At 39.3% G+C, this 17,012-nt stretch overlaps 1 protein-coding gene across 1 annotated transcript in view; it reads left to right on the top strand.

The window, feature by feature from the left end:
- Nucleotides 1–16,370, top strand: part of SPMIP4 (sperm microtubule inner protein 4) — a 41,863-nt gene extending 25,493 nt beyond the window's left edge. The window contains exons 6-9 of the mRNA XM_005902882.2: nucleotides 2,289–2,377; nucleotides 7,661–7,835; nucleotides 8,129–8,220; nucleotides 11,626–16,370. Of these exons, the coding sequence (XP_005902944.2) occupies nucleotides 2,289–2,377; nucleotides 7,661–7,835; nucleotides 8,129–8,220; nucleotides 11,626–12,429 (1,160 nt within the window). The 3' untranslated portion in view covers nucleotides 12,430–16,370. The remainder of the gene's footprint in view (nucleotides 1–2,288; nucleotides 2,378–7,660; nucleotides 7,836–8,128; nucleotides 8,221–11,625) is intronic.
- The last annotated feature ends 642 nt before the right edge of the window (nucleotides 16,371–17,012 follow it).

The following is a 17,012-nucleotide window of genomic DNA, read 5'->3' as shown; positions in this document are numbered from 1 at the left end:
TCCAGATTCAAGCTGGTTTTAGAAAAGGCAAAGGAACCAGAGATCAAATTGCCAACATCCGCTGGATCATGGAAAAGCAAGAGAGTTCCAGAAAAACATCTCTTTCTGCTTTACTGACTATGCCAAAGCCTTTGACTGTATGGATCACAATAAACTGTGGAAAATTCTGAAAGAGATGGGAATACCAGACCACCTGACCTGCCTCTTGAGAAACCTGTATACAGGTCAGGAAGCAACAGTTAGAACTGGACATGGAACAACAGACTGGTTCCAGATAGGAAAAGGAGTACGTCAAGGCTGTATATTGTCACCATGTTTATTTAACTTATATGCAGAGTACATCATGAGAAACGCTGGGCTGGAAGAAGCACAAGCTGGAATCAAGATTGCTGGGAGAAATATCAATAACCTCAGATATGCAGATGACACCACCTTTATGGCAGAAAGTGAAGAAGAACTAAAGAGCCTCTTGATGAAAGTGAAAGAGGAGAGTGAAAGAGTTGGCTTAAAGCTCAACACTCAGAAAAGTAAGATCATGGCATCTGGTCCCATCACTTCATGACAAATAGATAGAGCAACAGTGGAAACATTAGCTGACTTTATTTTGGGGGGCTCCAAAATCACTGCAGATGGTGACTGCAGCCATGAAATTAAAAGACGCTTACTCCTTGGAAGGAAGGTTATGACTAACCTAGACAGCATATTAAAAAGCAGAGACATTACTTTGCCAACAAAGGTCCATCTAGTCAAGGCTATGGTTTTTCCAGTAGTCACATATGAATGTGAGAGTTGGACTATAAAGAAAGCTGAGCACCAAAGAATTGATGCTTTTGAACTGTGGTGTTGGAGAAGACTTTTGAGAGCCCCTTGGACTGCAAGGAGATCCAGCCAGTCCATCCTAAAGGAGATCAGTCCTGGGTGTTCATCGGAAGGACTGATGTTGAAGCTGAAAATCCAATACTTTGGCCACCTAATGCAAAGAGCTGACTCATTGGAAAAGACCCTGATTCTGGGAGGGATTTAAGGCAGGAGGAGAAGGGGACAACAGAGGATAAGATGGTTGGATGTCATCACCGACTTAATGGACATGAGTTTGGGTAAACTCCAGGAGTTGGTGATGGACAGGGAGACCTGGCATGCTGCGGTTCATGGGGTCACAAAGAGTTGGACACGACTGAGCGACTGAACTGAACTGAAATTAGTTAATTCTGAAATTACATGAAGTGCATACAGTTAGGAAGAAATCACACAAATATGTGTTGAATTTATAAAGACACTTTTCCGTGTAGTTGTAGACCAGGGATTGAAGAAATACGTTACCACGTTAATCTTCTGTCTCAAGCATCTACCTGTCCTTGACCAGTTAGTCATCTTTAGGGGATTTTAAAAGATGAATATATTCTAATAACCCTAATAAATGAAACCTTTCCAGGAACTAGTACTACATTGGGTTTTCTACTCTTCCACTTATTTTAACTCTTCTTTTCTAGAAATAAGTAGAATCTAGGTTAAGAGAAAGGCTCTAGAACCAGATTGCCTAAATTTGAATTCTTGCACTTATTCATTGTGTGACCTTGGGAAAATTGCTTATTTTCCTTGTGCCTCAATTTCCTCATTTGTTAAAGTAGAAATAATAGTACCTCCCTCATAGCACTCAGTACAATACTAGCAGTATAATACTAACATTTTAATAAATGTTCAATAAATGCCAGCCTTTGTTCTTATTACATATAGCGATGGGTATTCAGAGCATGCTTTAATGTGGAGTTTATCATAGGACCAGAGGAAGCCAGGCTGTATTTGGTAAAGCTTCTCCAGCTACCACCAATACCTAAAAAGCTGTATTCTTTAAATGTTCTGTTTAAATACTTCTTTTGGTAAGCACATCCTAACTCCATTTCTTGATATTTAAACAGAGAAAACCTAAAACAGGTGGTAGAGAAATGTATTTGCTGAGCCTTCAGAGACCAAAAAGAGTATCTAGAAAGAGATTTATGATTTACCTAAGAATCCCTTTACCTATGATTTGCTTAAATCACCTTTTTTTAAAAAAACAAGAACGGAGCAGTACTGCTGCCCCCTCAATCTGCTGAAGGCACCAGGCTTAGAGACTCATTCTTGCTCTGTGTGGCCCACATGCTGTTTACTAAGGGCAAGAGTTCAAAAAGAGCTATAACTATAAAGCTCAAATGTGTGCCCGAATTCCTCTCTACCTCCTATTATCTTGTTTGTATTTATGGCACCCAAAATCCTATTAATTAAAAGGCTGCTTTTCTGGAAAATTTCAGGTAACCCTTACAGATATGAACTGCTTGATTTTCCAATGGATTCCAAGAAGAAAGCATTGGTTTGGCCGGGTCAGCGTGTGTATTTTGACGTAAGTATCTTTTTAAAAGTGTGTTTAAAAATTTAAAAGTTTGTTTAAAACAAAGTAAAAGATGCTTTTGCATTCTGTGTTTATAAAAATCCAAAAGATAGATTACTTTTATCTTCTATACAGATAGAAACATTGAGATTTTGGCCATGATTCATATTTATTGTTTGTTTCCTTAACTGATTTTATGTAACATTTCCATATTTACAAAAAGTTCCCCACAAAATGAAGTAAACGAGGACTGTGGATCATTCACTGTCTCTACAACTCTGTTCTTATGATTCATAACATATCAAGTAACTTCGAATATACATAGAGTAAATGGGAGGTTTACAGAAAGATTTGCAATTTAATGTGCCAATTACAGTAGTACCTTTGTGCAGAATCAAAAATAAAATAAAACAGTAGCCACCATATATTAAGAAATTGCTACACCCTAACTTCTTTATATATAGAGTGTCATTTGGCCCTCACAATACACTCAAAAGGTTAGTATGATCACTCCCATTTTATAAATGAGGACACTGAGGCTCAGGGAGTTGGTAGCTATCTCACAATCATAGAACTCAGGCTCATGAGACTCTAGTCTCTGTTCTTAACCTCTCTACCATGACTCCACATAATAAAAAGAGAACACTTTTAAATCCTGAAGGAAAATATATATTTGAAAATAATAATAGCTGACATTCACTGGCCAGTTAGTTTGTGAGAGGCAATACCAAGTGTTTTCCATATATTATGTCCTTGCATCTAATAGTCTGTGAAGGAGGCAAGAAATAATGATGGAAACCTAGAAACATTTGAATTTCTCTGGGAAAGACTACTGTGGCAGGCCAGAGTGTGGTCATTGCAATGTCATACAGTCATCTATGAAGCATCTGTTTGTTTTTTGTAAAGTTATATGTCAGGAAAAATCCTTAAATAATCATCTATCTGACTAGATGACTTTTATTCTTTCAAGCAAAATCTATATCAAAGTAACCTAGAAATATGAGAGGTTCTTCTTTCAATTCCTCTCATTTCTACCTGCTGATTAAAATACTGCTGTAACTCGTGTCACCCCCCTTGGCAATCTTGATTAGCACCCCTTTACCTAAGTGTGAATTCCAGTGCTTTAAATGAGCTACAATGACCCTTTGGTTCTGGCCTTCCCGCCTCTCTTCCTTCTCACAGCCTGGCTCTGTTCGCTGGTCCCTGAGCGGGTTCATGGCCACTTCCTCTTCCTGAAATGCTCTCTTCTCTCATCTCAGACTTGCTCTTTCTTCAAGGCTCAGCTCAACCCTCATTGTTTCTGTTGCATAGCAGAGAGTAAACCAAATTAGGAAAACTGTGTTCTAGTTCCTGCTGTATCTGCCATGTGTCGTCTCATGGGCATGCTCTCTGTTCACCGTCTTGCCGCCTTTGCTTTTCCTCCATTCTGTGCCAGGCAGCCTTCCTCCTACCATGCATCCTCTTATGCCTTCAACTTTCTCTGTTCCAAAGTCCTAACTAGATATCAAAGAAACGTATCTCTGCCACTCTCTTATTTGCTCTCCCTCCTCTATTTATTTCATATGCCAATGACAAAGTTCCTAATCATGGCTTCTTAATGTAAAAACAGTGCTGACACAATGACATGAAATATGATCCAATAAAGATCCAGTGTGTCCCCAATGTTAATGTCTCTCCAAAGAGCAAAGTGGTCTCCATAATAGACCTCTTCTCTCCATTAAACCTTAGTAAGCCCCACCACTCAAGACTAAAACAACACATTATATTTAGTGCTTTGTTTTAACATGTTATGACTGTATTAATTCCTGTTATTTTATGGCAATTTATGGAGTTTTTGGTGCCTAGCCCAGGGCACTTAAAAGCTGGCACATAGTTTTGCTTGTATCAGGTATTCAGTAAATGTTTATTAAATAACTTACAAGTTTCATAGATTTTTATAAGCTCTGCTGGGAATGTAACAACCATTTATATAGCACTCCTCCTCTGAGAATGTATTCCAAATTCTAAACAACTAACAAGGCTATGGTTTTTCCAGAAGTCATGTATGGATGTGAGAGTTGGACTATAAAGAAAGCTGAGTGCTGAGGAATTGATGCTTTTGAAGTGTGGTGTTGGAGAAGACTCTTGAGAGTCCCTTGGACTGCAAGGAGATCCAACCAGTCCATCCTAAAGGAGATCAGTCCTGGGTGTTCATTGGAAGGACTGACGTTGAAGCTGAAACTCCAATACTTTGGCCACCTGATGCGAAGAGCTGACTCATCTGAAAAGACCCTGATGCTGGGAAAGATTGAGAGCAGGAGGAGAAGGGGACGACAGAGGATGAGATGGTTGGATGGCATCACCGACTCAATGGACATGGGTTTGGATAGACTCCGGCAGTTGGTGATGGACAGGGAGGCCTGGCATGCTGCGGTTCATGGGATGGCAAAGAGTCGGACACAACTGAGTGACTGAACTGAACTGAAACAACTAACATACTCCGTTGTACTGAGATGTTAACATCTCAGAAGTTGGAATTCCTTTCTATTCTGTACTTACCTTCCATATTAGATCCTAACTTTCCCCTGTGAATAGTATATTCAACCTAAAGTGAAAATGACAGTCACTCAGTAGCATCCAACTCTGTGACAGCCCACCAGGCTCCTTTGTCCATGGAATTCTCCAGGCAAGAATACTGGTGTGGGTAGCCATTCCCTTCTCCATGGGATCTTCTTGACCCAGGGATTGAACCTGGGTCTACAGGTTGATCTGCCTGCAATGCAGGCAGATTCTTTACCATCTAAGCCACCGGGAAGCCCCCATATTCAACCAATGAAAACCTACTGAGTGAATGATCCCCAGCAATCCCTCTCTCACTGTCCTGGCAGTATTCCATTACCTAACACACTAAAAACTGGCTAACTCTCCACTCTCAAAAGTTTCCTGACCCTTTAAACTCTTCCCAAGATAACTCAGGCTACAATAAAATTTAACATTCCCTATTTTCTTCCTCTGTGCCTGTGATTGCATTTCAGTAGATCCCTGCTGTTAGATAGACCAAATTGTTGTTCTTCAGTCACTAAGTCATGTCCAACTCTTTGCAACCCCATGAACTGTAGCTCCCTATGAACTGAAGACTTCCTTGTCCTTCACTCTCTCCTGGAGCTTGCTCAAACTCATGTCCATTGAGTCGGTGATGCCATCCAACTATCTCATCCTCTGTTGTCCCCTTCTCCTCCTGCCATCAGTCTTTCCCAGCATCAGAGTCTTTTCCAAAGAGTTGGCTCTTCACATCAGGTGGCCAAAGTATTGAAGCTTCAGCTTCAGCATCAGTTCTTCCAGTTAGTATTTGGGGTTGATATCCTTTAGGATTGATTGGTTTGATCTCCTTGCAGTCCAAGGGACTCTCAAGAGTCTTCTCCAGCACCACAGTTCAAAAGCATCAATTCTTTGGGTCAGATTAAAACACAGAATTAATCTTGCCCCTCAGAACAATATTTGAACTTTGAAACTCATGATAAAGAAATAAAGAGGGCTTTATTTAGCCCTGGATAAGCAGGCCACATAATCGTGAAAGGTTTATAGAGCTGGTTATTTAATACTTCTTGAGACAGATTTTTACCAAGTGACTTTTATCATGACTACTTTAGGTATGGAAATGGGGTTCCCTCCAACCTCACAGGGTTGCGGTGAGGAAATGGGGTTCCCTCCAACCTCACAGGGTTGCGGTGAGCAGCAGCCCTTAGGCCCAGGAACTTTAGAATGCCCGTGCTTTATAAGGCCCAGCTCTGGCTAACTGTGCCCCTCCTTGTAGGGCAGAAAGTTTATGAGAACAAGAGAGTGTGTCCATCTGAACCTGTGCTCCCCAGTCTCTTGCCCCAGATTGATGCTGGACTGCACATTCCCTGACAAGTGGCTTTGAACCCAGTTTCAGGGCCTTTATGGGGTCTCTTCCCCAGGTCCATCCTCCCAGGGGTTGACAGTGCTGCCAAGCTAGTATATCCCTCTAGGCCAGATGGGTGGCCAAGAGGTGGCTGTGTGCTGGAAGGGGCGGTAATAGGTATATGGAACTTGAACTTAAGGGATAGGTACCCTCATATAAAAGGCACCATAGTTTGGGATGGAAGTGGGGGTAAGAAGGTGAGGTACGAAAGCAGTCAGGGGCCGGGGCTAGCAGTTGGCTCTTTCTGAACCACCATGTCCCAGTGCAATACTTGGGACAGCCTAAGAAGACTTGGAATAGTCTAAGAAGTCTAAATTTGAACCTGGTCTTCCAGGTTGTTATGAAAGTATCTTATCAAGGTAGGAGAATGAAACATAACTTACTTGCCAGTTTATTTGCTTGATTTACAAATTGAACTATTTAGACTAATGGAATGTGGGCTCTCATTGTACTAAAATCCCAGGACCTGCAAGTGTTAAGGGTGGGCCTGGCTGTAAGGACAAGTTCGCAAGGTTCAAGAATTATTTATTCCATACTTCCCCCGACCACCCCATCTCTGCTCTTGCAGTTCCTTTAGCCTCTCCGTCTCTGCATGCCACTCAAGCCCTAGTTTCTGCGGTGTCACCTAACATGCTCTCTTGTCGCCTCCCACCCTGTGCTTCCAGCACCACTTCCCTACTCGGCTGGAATCAATTTCTCCCTCCTCTGAACTTCCAAATTATTTTGTCTTAACTTCTCCTGTAGCAAAGAGTTAGTGTCCATCTTATAGTCATTTATGTTCACGCCTTATCTCCCCTTCTAGCCAGTATACTCCTCGATGACAAGATTTGTTTCTGATCCATCCGTGTGTCTGCCACTACCTTACACATGTAGGTGCTCTGTAAATATGTATTGAGAATCATCAATCTGAGAAAAAGTGAATTTCTAAGTAAACAAAAAGACTACAGTGAAACCCATTCATTCACTTTTATGTGCATTCCTCCTTTTGAAAATATAAAACTCTATTTGTAAAGCAGTTATGTCTACAGAATGAAATTTTTATTTGAATTTCAGTGAGTTAGCCTTCATCAGAAATTCATAAATGATATCATATGGTGTCATTTTAGGCAGGGAAGGAGAAGTAGGAGGCACACAATTTTGGCTGTACCTCAGAGTCCTTTATTTCTCTAATAAAATTTCATTGCATTTCTCCAAAGTATACTTTCAGACGCCCTGCTAAAGTAAAGGAATTTTCAAAAAGACCTCCTTTGATAAAAATACTGTGTTTAACTCTAAATACAGTTTAGGTTACAGTTGCAGAATTTTAGTAATTAATGAAGGAAAAATATTATGATCTTTTCTAACAGCAATGACCTTTTATACTCATATTCTAGCTTCCTAAATGTGTTGAGAAAAACAAGCCAGTGTTCTACCCAAAACCACCTAAAACCTTCGCTCCTAACACTTCTTTAAATTCATGGGACCCTATTACTTCTCTAAAAGAAGTCAACATACAAAGAAATCTCGAGAAGTCCCACTGGATCACTTCATATAATCATGATTTTACAGGTATGAGTTCACTTTAATGAGTAAAAAGAACAAACTTAGAATATTTAACAAGTGCTATTACAGCTTTATCTTCTAATATTTCCCCGTTTTCTTAATCTAAGTAGCAATAGGAATAAGGTGGGTGGTAAGTTCCTCTTAGAGGGTAATTGGAAAGTTAAGTTTGTTTTCATTTTTTATCATTTCTAATTATATTACTAAGGGGAACAGGTAAGTGTTTCTATGAAAAGGTCTAAATTTACATAGCATTCTTCATTTACTTTAACAAAATAATAAGATGTGATGTTTCCATTAAGGTCTGGGGCCCATGAATCCCCTTGAACTGGATGATTACCATGAAAAGGAGGTAGCAGAGTTAACTGGACAGATAGGATTTGACCCAGAGCCTGTAAGTAATTGCAGTCAACTCTCAGTTATTTAGGGGGAAAGTGTCTATATTTGGGGGCTTCCCAGGTGGCTCAGGGGGTAAAGAATCCACCTGCAATGCAGGAGACGCCGGTGCAATCACTGTGTTAGGAAGGTCCCCTGGAGGAGGTCATGGCAACCCACTCCAGTATTCTTGCCTGGAGGATCCCATTAAAAAAGGAGCCTGACAGGCTATAGTCCACAGGGTCCCAAAGAGTCAGACGCGCCTGGTGTGTCTGAGTACACATGCACGCACACATCTAGGTTCTGGGCTCCTTGCTTTACTCACTTTTTATTTGCTTCCTGAATATTAGTGACCAAGCCAGCAAAGGGAAAATTTAACTCAGTTCAGAAGTTAATTCTGAATTGATTCGAACCTGTCCACTGTTTTGAAGAACAAGCAGGTTTTCTTATCTTCATCACATGGGTGCATGCTACATCACTTCATTTGTGTCGGACTTTTTGCGGCCCTGTGGACTGCAGCCTGCCAGGCTCCTCTGTCTATGGGATTCTCCAGGCAGGAATACTGGAATGGGTTGCCGTGCCCTCTTTCAGGGGACTTCCAGACCCAGGAATCAAACCCATGTCTAATTATGTCTCCTGCACTGACAGGCAGGTTCTTTACCACTAGCACTAGCTGGCAAGTCCTTTCTTCATCACAGTACTGGGTTATTTTTGTTTTATTTTGTTTTACAGATTTTCTACTATGCTACTGTTGCTAAAATTTACAAAGGAATTGGTTTATGAACATTTACCTAGTAATAAATGTGGTTCTTAATAAATTCTGTGAATCTGCATATTTTATATCTTGTACATTTTCACTGCTGCTGAAGAGATAAAGGCTTCCTCCTGATATCCACAATCATTGAGAGTTGGCTGAATTACAAACAAAAGCCAATAAATTCTCTGCAAATAACAAGAGATTTCTTAATTGATTATGTGAAATGTCCTAAAAGAAATGACCAAGCCCTTTAGTGATAGAAGTTATAATTTCTTAGCTTAATTATGCAAGTGAAATAAAATGATCTAATAGGATACATTTATGTTTTATTTGGACCTAAATTTTATCCTCTAAAACTCAGTTTTTTAAACAAGATTAATATTTCCAAAGATGTAGGTTCTGGAAAGACACCTAAGAAACAATGTTAAGGTATTTCAACATGAACTCTTTTTAGACTGAATGATCAAATTTATTTTATATACCTTCAGTATTTCTCAGGGTGATATAATAAATCATAACACTAGAAGTAGTCCCACAGACTGTGCCTTATAATTCACTAAAAGGTTTTTAATTTTCTCTATGTTTTACCTGTAACAAACATTCTCTAAGGCTAGAGAAGACTATACATATACTGTGACGTTGTCAGGTGTGTTCAACAGCCGTCCAGATTTCCAGATTTAAGCCCGTAGAGTCCAGTCCCTCAGGAAGCAGCTTTATCATTTTTACAAGGAAATACATGTACAGTTATACAAAGGATGTTTGTCAAGTATATTATATGCAAAATTATCATACAAGTAAATAACACCTAAATTTTTTATTAATAACAAGATAAAATATGTCTTAAATAGTTGGAAGTTTAAAAGAAAGTTTAAGTGACTCTTGCTTGTTTCTAATTAAAATATAAATAATAGAGTCTGAGAAAGCATGTTTTACTGGTGATAAATATGTGTATGAAATATTTTGTTGTAGAATAAAGTAAAGGTATAAAGGCTGCTTCTCACATATAAGGATACCATCAAAGTAAGATATATACTTTTTTGTTTATGATAAATTTAACAGTGTATTTCAAAGGAATTTTTTTCTTGTTTTCATAGTATCTACTCAAGCCTGATTAGTTAAAGGAAATAACAAATTTGTTGATAACAGTATAATTAAATGTTAATTAAGGATATAAAGAGTAATAGAATGAGGATAGCTCAGTGAGGAAATTCAGTGGAGAAAAGAGGCTGAAGAATTCAGCCAGAAGGTAGAAGAAAAAGAACAACATGGTGAGACCAAGTTTAGGTGAACAAGGCCCCACTTTATTTTTCAAAGTAGTTTTTATACCTTAAGTTATGCATAGAGGATAATGGGGAAGGGGTAGAGTCTTGCAGCAAACCAGGCTTTCTTCCTGCAAACTTATCATATGCAAAAGCTTAGGTGATTTGCATCATCTTCTGGCCGGAGGCCTGTTAACATTTAAGACCTTTTCTTCAGAAAACTTATTTTCTCTAAAGGTGGTTGGTCAGGAGCCACCCTCCAAAAATTCAGAGAGAGGTAGTGGGGACAGCCCCCGTAAAGTCAGAGGTGTAGGTGAAAGCACAAAGCAGAAAGTAGGCAGACTCTGGTTTTGGGGGTAGATTGCTCGAGAATTTCCAGGGAGACTCCTGAGGCTTGATCCCGCCTTTGCGTATGCCAAGCCTCCTTCCTCATGACCTTTGCCAGGGGCGGAGCTCGCTCCCCGCAGCAAAGGGTCGGACACAACTCAGTGACTTTCACTTCACTTCACATACATTCATTACAATTACACAATCCTTAAGTGTACAGTCCATAAGTTTTGACAAATGCATACACCTTTGTAACCCAAACCTCTATCAATATATTCAACATTACCATCCTCCCAGAAAGTCCCTTCATGCCCCTTCCAAGTCAACTCCTCCCTCTTCCTCATCCCTCCCCCCAGTCATATATCTATTAATAACCCCTTCAACATACTCATTGCTTTTGCAGTTTCCAGACATGATTAAGTTCACAATATCTGTCAAACATCTCAAAAAAGAAGCACAGCTATGACAAACCCCTGTCAGACCAGTGTTTCTCCAAGCATAGGATATCACTGGCCTTAGCATCACTCGAGATGCTTATTAAGAGAACAGATTCCTAAGCCCTACTGCAGACCCTCTGCATCACAATCTCAGAGGACCAAGCTTGGGAATCTTATTTTCTGCTAATTCAAAAGCTGATTCTGAGTCAACCAACCAAGGTTTAAAAACCCTTGCCTGAGTCTAATAAAGAAGGCTTTGGCTGAGATTTAGATAATTGCATGTAAATTTTAATTAACATCATCTGTGTTGGTGACAGACATCATCATAAAATATGACCTGTTTCATTCCAATAAGTTCTTTTATATCTTGGAAAGTCTGAAAGCAAAGAGTTCCTACATGGAAAAATTTCTCTATAGCCAAGTAAAAATGTGGCCTTTCCTTATAAAAACGTGTTTATTAGGACCCAAATTTCAATGTCTTTAAATAAATATCAGTAAACATTGCAGTGTTTACTCCAACCCATCCTGTGTTTGCTCAGATAGTGAAAATGGGTATGGGTTTTGACCTGCCATTTGTGGCAATATCCTGACAATGCTAGATCTATTAATTAGTTCATTTTCTCTTTTTTATCCTACTACCACAGCAAGAAAAATTCCATCCTGCCTTAAAGCCCACCAGACCCTTGGAAGGACGAATTGCCCGACTGATTCAGAACCAACGTCCTCTGGAGGCTATTCTTGAGCAAAGACCATCTTCCTGTCCAGACTGTACCCCTAGAGTTCTGTGTACTTTTCATACCTTTGTGCCCAGTTCTACAGAAATGATGGCTCTGAGTGATAACATACCTGCAGATGTGACACACAAAAACCAGGAGATTGAAGAAAAGATTAAGGAAGAACAAAGCTTGCTATCTACCTATGCACTCCCATCCTGTTACCCAACAAAAGATCTGGCTAATACTTACGACATAAAACCATTTCCAAAAATCACAGATACTAAAAAGACAGAAGATTTGTACTGGAGACAGCTGTCATTAAAACCCCAACTTATACCTTACTGTAACCCAGATCATTACATTCCCTATGAACATTTAAATCAGTATAATGTGTATCAAAATCCTGTTAGCCTTAGTAAGCCTGGTATTTTACAAAGTAAACCAGACCTGAAAACTTTTGATTTTGAACACTTTTTAAGTAAGCCAGAACAGTTGACCTTGAATATGGAGGATGATGAAGAAACAAAACCTATCCTGGGTTGGATTCCTAGAGCTGGAGTGGCCAAACCTCAAACGGACCTGCTGGAGCTTAAGAACGCTTTTTCAAAAACTGGTGCACAAAAACGTTTCCATAAATCAGTTCTCGAAGACTATAAAGACCTCAGGGATAAAGAGCACTCGGGGAAGAAACACCAATTCTATGGCCATAATTCCTATTATTTCTATAATTGAGCTATTCATCCTTCCCTTCAAAACCCAGCTTCTAGCAAGAAAAGAAAAAATATAACAATTTCTTCCTCATTGCTGGATTCTGTTTTTTGGAGAAGCCATAATGAACTTGTTAATGAGGTTTATGTTTTCAGGTATTTAAGTTAGGGTCTGATCAGAAGAACCCAGAAAAGGTGATGTTCTGCCTTCTTCAAAAGTTTAACAATTTGACAATAAAATAGAACCAGAAAAATTTATAGTCTTTAATCTCATTTTCAAATTATATGTCAAGGAATATTTCCAAAATCATAATAAACAATGTGTATGACAAAATTTTACAAAAAATATTTGAAAAAAACTCAAATTCCCGATAATCGACAAACGTCTATACAAACTACAGTAGTACCTTAATAAAATAAATATATGGACACTGTCCCTGTAGGTAAATGTTTGTATAAAATGACAACTAGGTACAAAGACAAAATTCAAAAGCCCAGTTAACTGAGGGACTGACAGCTCTACAAACTACATTACCTTAATAAATACGTGGGCCCTGTTCCTTTGTGTAAACACGTGGACAAAATAAGTTAGTGGAAAAGACAAAACTCAAAATGCTCTGCATGCGCACACATTCTAAGTTGGATGTTTCTTTTCCTTTCACCTTCTGATAGAGAAACATAACCATTTCTTTTATGAAGAAAAAATGATTTTATTGCAAAGATCTAGAAATGGTTTTAATTAGTAACTGATGAACTCTATGGCAAGAAAGGATGGTGTCTTAGTCTGTTTGGGCTGCTATGACAACATACCACGAACTCGGTGGCTTATGTAAACAACAAACATCATTCTCACGGTTCTGGAGGCGGGGAAGTCCAGGTCACGGCGCTGGCAGGTTTGGTGTCCCGTGAGGCTCTGCTTCCTCACTGACCGCCATCTTCTCACCACAACCTCACTTGATAAAAGAAGCAAGGGATCTATCTCTCTGGGCTTCTTTTGAGGGCACTAACCCCATTCATGAAGGTTCTGCCTTCATGAACTAAAGTGAAAGTTGCTGAGTCGTATCCGACTGTTTGTGACCCCGTGGTCTATACAGTCTGTGGAATTCTCCAGGCCAGAACTGGAATGGGTAGCCTTTCCCTTCTCCAGGGGATCTTCCCAACCCAGGTCTTCTGCATTGCAGGCAGATTCTTTACCAACTGAGCCACCAGGGAAGACCAAAAATACTGGAGTGGGTAGCCTATCCCTTCTCAATTGTATCTTTCCAACCCAGGAGTCAAACTGGGGTCTCCTGTATTGCAGGCAGAAACTAATCACATGCCAAAGACTCCCACCTCCTAATAAGCTTGGGGGTTAGGATTTCAATATATAAATTTTCAGGGAGGGGGATACAAACATTCAGACCACAGCAGATGGCTTGATATCTATTATTCTAAAGCCAAATATGATTTTAGAAGGTGTCCACCAAGAGTTTATATGACTGCTAAATGGAATAAACTCATTTATTGATAATATGCCAAGAGCTATGTTTTAGACAGTTTACCATGGAAAGTTCATGAGGAATTTCTGAGTGTATTTTTGAGATTTAATATTTGTTTTTGTTTCATGACCAATATGTCATTTGGTTACACCCTCTTTAAAACTATTCTGGGCTAAAATTATGGAATGGAATTTTTTCCAAATTTTATTCTGTAGCACTAGTTATATTCATTAAATTAGGTATTGTGGGAAGCAAAAAGTCACATGGTAAAATAACGTTGGGGAAAACTGGGGGCAAGAAAGTCAATCACATGACTTAATCACAAGATTCTCCATATCTTCTGACATGTAAACATATTGGGGTATGCCGAAGGTGAGGGGGATGGGCTTCCCTGGTGGCTCAGTGATAAAGAATCCATTTGCCAATGCAGGTTTGATCCCTAATCCGGGAAGAGCCCCTGGAGAAGGAAAGGGGACCCCACTCCAGTATTCTTGCCTGGTAAATCTCATGGACTGAGGAGCCTGGTGGGCTATACAGTCCATGGGATCACGAAGAGTCAGACATGACTTAGCAACTGAACAACAAGGCAAAGAAGTCGGGGTGTAAGGGGGGGTGGGGTGGGCGGGATTGGACAGTGACTCTAAGAGTTTGCTCTTCAGTTACTCTACTGACTTCTGGTTTCCACTGTTGCTATTGAGAGATGTGATATATATCTATTTGTAATTTTCTTAAGTAGATAATCTCTCTTTTACATCTATTTTAAATACTTCTTTTTGTCTAGAAAGTTCTGATGTTCCATCACCAGGTCTTAATGCTGATTTTGTTTATCCTGTTTGCATTCATGTGCTTTCTGAATCTGAGACTCATGTCTTACATCAGTTTTGGAAAATTCCCAGATTTATATTTTCAAACACAGGCCTCTCCCTAATTTTCTCTATTTTAGTCTTCTGAAACTCTAAATAGACCTCCTTATACTATCTTTCTTATGTCTTTTTTTTTTCTTATGTCTTAACTTCTCTAATTTCTCTTTTATATATTCTACCATTTGTTCTCTAAATTACATTTAGTAATTACTTTGTATTTACCTTCCATTTCATTAATTCTTTCATTTGTACCTTTTCTTTAAACCTGCTTTTAAAATGTGCTTTGTGGCCCATCTTTTGAGTCTTTAATGCAGGACGATTGGCCATATTTACTTATTGTGTGTGTGTGTGTGTGTGCGCTTAGTCGCTTCAGTCATGTGTGACTCTTTGCAACCCCATGGACTGAAGCCTGCCAGGCTGTCCGTGGGATTTTTCAAGCACAAATACTGGAATGGGTTGCTATGCCCTCCTCCAGGGGATCTTCCAGACCCAAGGATCAAACCCAAGTTTCCTGCATCTCCTGCATTGCAGACGGATTCTTTACCACTGAGGCACTGGGGAAGCCCACATACTTATTTTATATATTTTTAAAAATCAATTAATCTATAATCCAGTCACCAAAATATCAAGAACTCACATGCTATGTTCCTCCTCATTCCATTTCCCAGCCTGTACTCTCAGAATCACAGTAGGCATTATGCTTTCCTTTAGTTATAGCTATGGCTTAGTCTTTCTTCTCCTTGAATTTTGTATAAAGCTCACCCTATATATGAAGTTTATTTCAGTGACTTTAACTTTTATTTACAGAAATTATTTTTGTCTTTTTAAAATCTGCCACATTATTTCTGATAATCCCTTGTTTGTTGCACATGTTTTTGTTTCCTTCTTTATCTAAATGTTTTCAAATATCATTTCACATTATACATTGTAAAGGTAAATAAAATTTATTTTCTCTGTTTACAAAGGAAAAAGTGGAGAAGGAAATGGCAACCCATTTCTGTATTCTTGCCTGGAGAATTCCATGGACTGTGCCTGGCAGGCTACAGTCCAAGGTCCCGAGAATCGGACACAACTGAAGTGACTAACACATAATGGAAAAAGAGACCTTTCCCCTCTCTCCCATCTTCTAAGAGGAAGGAAGAAAATCTAAACCACCTAAATCCTCACACTAACCATTTGGAATGTAAATAGGTCTCTCAAAAAATGTAAACACCTCGGTAGATAGAGCTTCACCTTGGGAGCTTAATGCAGGTGTAACCATTTACTTCTCAGGAAAGTAAGTTTTATTTTTCTTTTGGATGAGGACAACTCATTAAACAAATGGCTACCACAAATTCCCAAGTGAACTTAGGGCGAAATAATGTGAAAAAATAAAAACTTAACTAAGAAGGATCTGGCCACAAACGGTGATGTCAAGTCCTCCTGTGGAAAACAGGGGACCGTTAATCCAAATAACGTGACAATGATGCTGCCAAATGGAAAACAGGGCACTACTGACCCTAAAGCCTCATCTTATATGCTAGCTAAAAGCAGCATGAGATAAAAGCATTATAATTAGTTTAGCTGTATAAATTGTGTGAGGTCTTACTTTGATTTGGTAGTTTCTTCTAGATTACCTATATACAGCTATTTTATATTGTGCTTATTCAGTAAGAAATGTGTTTGCTTTCTTTCCATAGTGATGTGAGGTCTCTCTTTTTCAGTAAGGTTTTTACTTCTCCAACAGTATCTAATAATTCCAACACCTGTGGCCCTTTGTGGCTGTAATTTTGCTCTTTGTTGGTTTTCATTATTATCTCATGCACAGCATTTCTTAAATATGGAACCTGGGTTGATTGAGATATTTCTCTGGAGATCTGAGTTTGTTTTTACCAGACACCAGAACACATCACCTATCTACAACTACTTTGTTCATTTTTCTGCTAGAGGTTCCTTAGACCATGCAGGTAATAAAATAAATCAAACCTTAAACCTCCATGTGGGCAGACCTGTGGTTATGAATTATCAGAGGATACTTTTTCCTCCCATCCAGTACCCAAGACCAAGCCAGATAAGACTAAGTTCTTCCCTTTGCTAATGAGCAGACTATTTTATCCTTTAGATTGAAGTACTTCAGCATTATGCAGGGGTCTCAGCCAACTGAGACCCCTCCCTACTCCACTACTCATCTTTTGTATAAGCTTTACTTCCATTCTGCAGTTGTTTAGTGGCTATGTCATGTCCAAATCTTTTACAACCCAGACTGTAGCCTGCCAGGGTCCTCTGTC

Source organism: Bos mutus, chromosome 4 (genome assembly GCF_027580195.1).
Source record: "Bos mutus isolate GX-2022 chromosome 4, NWIPB_WYAK_1.1, whole genome shotgun sequence".
Classification (NCBI taxonomy): Eukaryota; Metazoa; Chordata; class Mammalia; order Artiodactyla; family Bovidae; genus Bos; species Bos mutus.
The sequence above is the reverse complement of the archived record's forward strand: the minus strand, read 5'-3'. Positions and strand labels throughout refer to the sequence as shown.